This window comes from Postia placenta, assembly GCF_002117355.1.
Source record: "Postia placenta MAD-698-R-SB12 unplaced genomic scaffold POSPLAscaffold_22, whole genome shotgun sequence".
In the NCBI taxonomy this organism is placed as follows: domain Eukaryota; kingdom Fungi; phylum Basidiomycota; class Agaricomycetes; order Polyporales; family Adustoporiaceae; genus Rhodonia; species Rhodonia placenta.
The window spans coordinates 17,263-24,712 of NW_020169853.1; the positions used below are offsets into that span (position 1 = coordinate 17,263).

At 56.3% G+C, this 7,450-nt stretch overlaps 2 protein-coding genes across 2 annotated transcripts in view; both read left to right on the top strand.

Moving 5' to 3' along the window:
* Window positions 1-4,726: 4,726 nt before the first annotated feature.
* Window positions 4,727-5,961, top strand: POSPLADRAFT_1115739 (hypothetical protein; the record flags this gene model as incomplete). The annotated part of the gene is made up of 5 exons (XM_024483457.1): window positions 4,727-4,818; window positions 4,998-5,343; window positions 5,457-5,506; window positions 5,577-5,596; window positions 5,918-5,961. Coding segments are annotated over 5 exons (552 nt in total), but the record flags the coding sequence as incomplete, so codon positions are not given.
* A 220-nt stretch (window positions 5,962-6,181) lies between these two features.
* Window positions 6,182-7,450, top strand: part of POSPLADRAFT_1159492 (hypothetical protein) — a gene marked incomplete at both ends in the record, with an annotated part of 4,134 nt that continues 2,865 nt past the window's right edge. Inside the window, 4 exons of the mRNA XM_024487428.1 lie at window positions 6,182-6,430; window positions 6,489-6,599; window positions 6,828-7,010; window positions 7,058-7,438. Of these exons, the coding sequence (XP_024333363.1) occupies window positions 6,182-6,430; window positions 6,489-6,599; window positions 6,828-7,010; window positions 7,058-7,438 (924 nt within the window). The remainder of the gene's footprint in view (window positions 6,431-6,488; window positions 6,600-6,827; window positions 7,011-7,057; window positions 7,439-7,450) is intronic.

The window sequence follows — 7,450 nt, forward strand, 5'->3', positions numbered from 1 at the left end:
AGGTAGCAGCGTTGAGTCGACGAGGGGCGTTTGGATTCTTCCGGTGGAAGTCGGCTATGAGGGCCGGCGCATTGGCAACGTTGTGCGCCAGTTCCCATGATGTATGCGAGTCGTCATAACCCTTCCACTTGACGAGGTACTGCAGCTGACGCCGGAAGATCCTCGAATCTTTGATCCGCTCAACCTCGTACTCTTCGTCGCCCTCAACCTCGATCGCAGGCGGCTCCTCCGGCTCCCGACCCGGGATATCGCTACGCGTGTACTTGCTAAGCAAGGAGACATGGAACACCGGGTGTACCGGCACCGACTTCGGCAGGATTAATTCGTAATCCAGGTCTCTGAGCTTTTGCCGCACGGCATAAGGTCCGAGGCGCTTGGGACTGAGCTTCTTGCTCGGCTGTTTCAGCTTAAGGTTCCGAGCGTCAAGCCAGACCTTGTCCCCTGGCGCAAAGACCGGTGCCTCCTGCACGTGCTTATCGTAGTACACTTTCATGCGCTCGGCCGACAGTTCGAGCGCAGAGCGCGTATCGTCGCAAATCTCCTTCAGGATCTTGAGCCGATCAGCGGCCGCAGGCATCGCAGACATCGGATTGATCCACACTTGGATCTCAGGATGGTACCCTTGATGCAGGAAGAAAGGGGAGTGCCCGGTCGCGGAGTGAACTCGGTTGTTCAATGCGAATTCCGCGAGCGGCAATTGCTTCGCCCAATCATCCTGCCTGTGGCTTGTGAAAGCACGCAGGTACTGCTCGATCTCCTGATTCCAGCGCTCAGTCTGGCCGTCTGTCTGAGGATGAAACGCTGTAGACAGCGCCGGCTCGATCCCTAGTCCCTTGTACACCGCGTGGAGATACTTCGAAGCGAACTGGGGACCTCGGTCTGATATGACCTTGGCCGGGGCCCCATGATGCTTGAACACATCGCGGATGTACAGGTCTGCCGCACCTTCTGCTGTCAGGGTCTCATGACAGGCTGAGAAGTGGACCTGCTTTGTGAAGCGGTCGGCAGTGACCAGGATCGAGTCGAATCCATCAGACTTTGGCAAGCCGACGATCATATCGGTCGTGATGATCTGCCACGGGCGCTCGGGGATCTCGTTTGGCTTCAGCGGACCTTGGGGTTTGGCTGGAAATGTCTTGGTACGATTGCATACGTCGCAGGTGCTTACGTACTCATTGACGAATTTGGACATCCCAGGCCACCAGTAATTCCGCGACACGAGCTCCAGGGTTTTGGCACGCCCACCATGACCGGCGATCGGCGAGTCGTGGTGGATCTTAACGATATCCCGCCGGAGCTCCGCGTTCTTTGGGACGTACACGCACCCGCGGAACAGCAGGAGCCCTTGTTCGGCATTCCACTCCTCAAAGCCCCTTTGAAGCCGGGGCGGCCCGAGGTCCTGTACTTTTTCAAGTGCCTCGGCCACCTCCCGATCCTTTTCCGAACACTCCCGAATGCGCTTCAGAAGCGACTGATCGGCCGTCACCGAGGCATGGCCGCGTCTGGCGGAGGCGATGCGGAAACGCTCCGGCTTGAGAACTACCTGATCAGTGTTATCGTCCTCATCACCGATCTGATGGTCCGATCGTCGCGACAGGGCATCAGCCTTTCCATTCGACGTTCCGGCCTTGTGCGTGATGCGGAAGTCAAAGCGAGCCAGGAAGAGCGACCACCGCGCTTGACGACGCGTGAGATGCTGAGATGTACGCCAGTACTCGAGGTTCTTGTGATCGGTAACGATCTCGAACTGATTGGGTAACCCTTCGAGGTAGTGGCGCCAATCGTCTAGCGCCTCAATGATGGCAAGCATCTCCTTGTCGTAGATCTCATAGTTACGCTGGGCTGGGTCCATAGCGTGAGATCGGTAGGCAATGGGGTGCCATTTGCCGTCGTCCTGCTTCTGCATCAACACACCGCCAGTGGCGTAGCCCGAGGCGTCGACTTCAATGCGCGTTTCCCGGTTAGGGTCGTACAGCGCCAAGACTGGAGTCGTCGCGAAGAGCCGCTTGAGCTCGTCGAAGGCGTGCTGCTCCTCTTCACCCCAATGCCATGGGTCGTTCCCTGTGAGCCGGTCGAGTGGTCGCGAGATCTTAGCGAAGTCCTTAATGAAGCGGCGGTAGAAGTTGGAGAACCCCCGGAACTTCTGGACGTCCTTTTTGTTCCGGGGTACCGGCCACTCATTAATTCCTTTTAGCTTCGCGGGATCCATTGCTACCTCATCGCCACCAAACACATAGCCGACATAGTCGACCTTGGGAACGTCCCATTCGCACTTCTCAGGCTTCAGGAACAGATCATTGTCCTGAAGGCGGCGCAGAACCTCGCGTGTGACCTTTTCATGCTCCTCCTTGTTGGTAGAGAAGATGAGTATGTCATCAAGGTATACGAGGATCTTGCCACCGACGATGAGATCGTGGAAGATCTCATTCATCATCGCCTGGAAGGTCGCGGGGGAATTGGTGAGGCCAAAGAACATCACCAAGGGCTCGTACAATCCTCGGTTGGTCACAAAGGCCGCTTTCCATTCGTCACCGGCTTTGATCCGGACGTTGTTGTATCCCCATCGGACATCGAACTTGGTGAAGAGCATGGCGCCGCGGAGTTTATCTACCATCTCGGCGATCAGCGGTAAAGGGTAGCGGTTTTTGACCGTGATTGCGTTCAATCGGCGGTAGTCCTGCACGGGTCGAAGTGTCCCTTCCTTCTTTTTGATGAAGAAGAAGGGGGACGAAATGGGTGATTTCGACTCCTGTATATAACCTTTCGCTAACTGCTCCTTCAGGAACTTGTCAAGTTCCTCCTGTTCATTATTCGACAGGGGGTACACTTTCGAGTGGAACGTTGAGTAGCCGGGCACGAGTTCGATCGCGTGATCGTAAGGCTTCCTTTCGGGTAGCCATTCTGATGCTTCCTTGGAGAAGACATTCAGGAACTCGTGGTACTGTTTAGGTACCGACTCCTCGGCGGTCTTAACGACCTTCTTTCTGATCTCCTCTTCAGCGAACAGCTGGGAATACGTGTGCCCTGCTGCAACGAACAGCTGAGGAGCGCCGGGAAGCGTGATGCCTTGCTCCCAGGCCTCGATCAAATCGGCCTCATCCCACTCTACTTCCGCCGGATCTTCTTCAGGTTCAAAGTCCGGGAGTACCTTACTCCGGCAAGCACCTATGACTGACCGTCTGGACTTCTGCGAGCGTCTGCGCGCTGTGGGCCTGACCCCCATATCACGCGCAGTCGCTGCTTGCTCCATCCGGCCAGCCTTCCTGGCACTGCACGTTTCAGGGCATCGTGATAATTTCAGGGAGCCTGACTCCCAATCGATTTCGGGGTTGTGCTCTCGCAGCCAATCCAACCCGACGATCACATCCTCTGGACCGATGTCCGTGACCGTAAACACCGTCTTCTCGATGTGCTCTCCTATCTGCATCTGTAGCACTGCTACCTCCGAGATGCTTCCGTCTTTGTTTAGGGTGCCGTCGATATTGTACAGCAGAATTGGTTCCTTCAACTTCCGCGTTTGCACCTTATTCTCAATAATGAATCGCTTGTTGATGAACTTCGTGGTGGCTCCGCTGTCCACCATAGCGATTATGTCTTTGTGCCGTCTTTTCCCTTGAAGTCGAACTGGGATGTGAAAGTGTTGGGACCCCTGGTCCAATTCGTACACCATCGCAGTAGACAATACATTATACCTGTTACAAGATGATACTCGCGGCCCGACGCGTGCGGCACGAAGCGCGGACCGGATCAAAAACCCTCCTCCTTCATTGCCCGATAATGCTCGAGCTCCTCGCGCATCGACTTCACCTGTGCCATTAAGTCCACCAGCTCTGATTGCTCGGATTTCGCTGAAGCAGCACTTATACTTGCCGAGGGTGAAGCGATGGGGGTGCTTGTCGCAGCCTGGGTGGAGCCTGAGGCAACCGTAGCCCACGCGTCGGCGCGTTTTGTGTAAGGCTTGTCCTTACAGTTAGGGCACTCGAAACGTCGGTACCCTTGCTTCCCACAGCCGAAGCATGTGCCGGGGAAGTTTCCTTTTCCGACGGCCGCATTGATGCTGGCCGAAGCTGCGTGCGTCGAGGGTGCACCACCACGTGCCCCACCGCGTCCTCGACCCCGGGCCGAGAAGAAGTTATTTAGCTTGGGCCGACGAGCCCGGCTAATGTTGAGGATCTGCTCGACCTCAGTGGCGCGCTTGTCAGCGTCTTGCCACGTGGTGAAAGTCTCGAGCTCGATCTTTCGGTATACGCGGGAGGGGATGCCGCTCAGGTACTTGTCGCGTAGCTCCAGGTCCCCATACCCAGAGTGGTCCGCCAGACCCTTGAACAGCACGGAGAATTCCGCAGCGGTGCGTTTTTCACGGACCGACTTGTCCGTGCAGAGCTTCGCCAGCTCTACTTGTGCTGCCGCCTCGTCGTCGAGATTTCCGAAGCGGGCCTTGAAGGCGGCGGCAAAGGCCGCTTCGTTTGCAAATGGGGTCGTAGCCCCTTGCACCCCTATCTGCACTGATACGAGCTGGGCGAAGTAGGGGGTGGCCCAGGCGCGGGCATCACCGTCGAGCAGGCTTAGTGCAACCTGGACTTTGAGCTCGATGGTGGTCAACGACGTGTTGACCATCCAGTAGATGCGCAGCTGCGACAAGAACCTGTCGCAATCGATGACGGTTTTGCCATCGTATCGGAGTGGGAGTAGGAGTTTTAACGTCTCCTTGTCGAGGGCGGCTGCGGGGGACGACATTATCGGCGTCGGGGGGGACGGAGGACGCTGCGGGGGCGGAGGCGGCTGTGGTGGCCTTCCGCTGGCCGAACTTCGGGAGGAGTGAGTGCTCGAGCGGCCTCTCGGCGGAGTCGGCGGTGAAGGCGCCGGAGGAAGTTCGGCAGAGGGGTTACGTACGTCAGGGACTGCTGACGCGGAGGTGAGCGCTGTCGGCGAGGCGGGCCGAGCAGGATCCGCGGACTCGGACTCCGAGACTCCTTCTTCACTGTCACCCTCCTCAGGCTCAAGCTCTGGCGCAGGGTCTGGAGGGATATCTCCTCGCGCTTGATTGGCGACAGTTTGAGGGAGGCGGGAGGTAGGGGAGACAGGGCGAGAGTGCCGCGAGGCCGATCGAGATGCGAGAGTGCTTCGGGGTCCGAGCGGGTGTTGCGCTCGTCAGATCGCCTTGTAACGAGGGTAATCTTCCTCGATCGATCGGGGTGTCCGATTTGGGCACGGCTGCTGCTCGCAACGGTAGAGGACAGTCTCAGGGCCGTCTGGGATGTAGACGTCGATGAGATCCTACGAGTCAAATGCGTGGATCTGGCCCTGACAAGCAGCCATGATGGATGGGAGGAGGACGGGGAGGTGCGCGTACTACAATGACCGTGCTATACTAGCTTATGCTACGGCGCCCGAGAAGACACTAGGGTTCGCAGTTCACGTGGGGCCCAGTACTGCTTTTGACTATTATGCAGCAGGAACCTAGTCCACGCGTTCGTAAGGACAAGTACCGCCCACTGAAGTGCAGGTACTGAAGAGTTCGTTCCCTAAGTGGTGGCGATGTATGTACGCTATCTACGTATCGTAATGTACCGTAGGGGTGCGCACCACCCGACCTGTAGGAAGTGAGTGTGAGTGTTTGGGTTCCGATGAACGCCGGCCGCTATGGAGTTTCGACCTAATGTCGTGACTTGAGGTCAAGTGACAGGGGAATACCTGAAAGCGGGGGGCGTTCGACTAGTTCTCACCGAAGCGATGGTGAGCTAAGCTCAAACCTAAGGCTAGGGACAAGATAAGTTAGCATTGGTAAGTAGGTAAGTAATACATGAGCTTACTGACCTAGGGACAAGAGGTCGAAACTGAGGTCCCTAGGGCAGCAGAGGCCGGCTTATATACATGGGGAGATTAGGGCAGGCTGTGCACGTTGGTCCGTGCGCAGCTGGTCCGTGCGCAGTATGCCGACGCGGCCCCGGGGGCCGGTGAGTCAGAGCGGCTGTGTCAGCGGGGCCCGAGCTGTGCCGTGCGCTGCCGCCCCATCTAATCTAATCGTACAGTAGATAGTGACGCGTCCATATCAGGCAGGTAGTACAGAGGTCGCGGGTTCGAGCCCGCGAAAAGGAAAAAATTAAAAAACGGCTAGACGCCGTGCCAACTCGTGACACCCTGCTTTTATTCCTCTAGCACGTCTCATAGCAAGCACATTATGAGCATCAATCGCTCTCCTCGAAGCTCTCACCGTTCAAGGAGAAGTACTTTTGTGGATAGCGCGGCTCAAAAGGTTTCTTCTTCTGGAAAGGGCGAGGTCCTTTCTCGTGTTTACGTCGGCGCCAGCGTCACTGTAGCGACTCGTCCCCAGGAAGCTGAATCTCCATCAAGGGAGACCTTGCTCAAGAAAGTTGTTGTGTCCAGTCCAGATGACACACGCGATGATTCCTCGTCCAATGCCACTATTGTATGTATCAGTATCGGCTGTGAGTATATGACGAACACCGCTGACAAGAGGAAAACAGGAAGATACTGACGCGCGGGATAGTATGACATTCGATGCTCTCATTGAAGCTCGTGCCTCCGCCGTTGACACCCCAGCAACAATTGAGCAGCATAGGGTAACATTCGTGAAGGTGTGCTCCCATCTTTCCTGCCTGAAAGTGTCTCGCTAAGAAGGAAGCAGGACGGGTCCCGCAGGTCCTCCCGAACAATCACAGACGCACCTGTGCGAAGCGCAGCCGCAGATTACGGAAAGCTAGCAGCAAGAACATTGGGTGATTTATCATACGTTCCTCCACAGGTACTAAATATTTTAGGATATATCGCGATGTCGGACTAACGTCGTTGCCGAAATATTATAGGGCAAGGTATATTCGACAGTCAGCGAAGCTAGCGCCGCAGGAGAGGTACACAGACCCGACTCACAACGCTCAGATGCCACAGAGGTAACCGAAGCGTGGACTCTATGCGCAGAACAGGTGTGGAAGAGAGAGGAGCTGCTCGTCAAGAAGTGGAAGGACGAAATCAGCAATCTCCTGACTTTTGTGAGTGGTTACCTCGCCTCACGGACTCCCACAGCAGCTGAATGCAGACAACAAAGGCTGGTCTGTTCTCTGCCGCACTGACCGCCTTCAACGTCCAATACTACGTCAATCTCCAGCCGCAACCGCTCGATCCCAATACACTGGCCATGCTTATTATGATCGGCACTTTAGCACAGATGAATGACGGTACGGATGCCATGCAGCCGATGATCGCTGCCCTGAATGCATCTTCATATACCCCGGTGCCCGCTCATGTCATTTCGACAAACGTCCTCTGGTTCTCCGCCCTTGTCCTCAGCCTCAGCGCCGCTTCGCTCGCCATCTCCGTCAGTCAGTGGCTTCATCATCACGTCGATCGAGCGCCCTCACAGTCTCGTCAGAGCGTTAGGCTCTGGTATTTCCGTCACTCGATGTTCAATGAATGGAATGTACCGCTCATC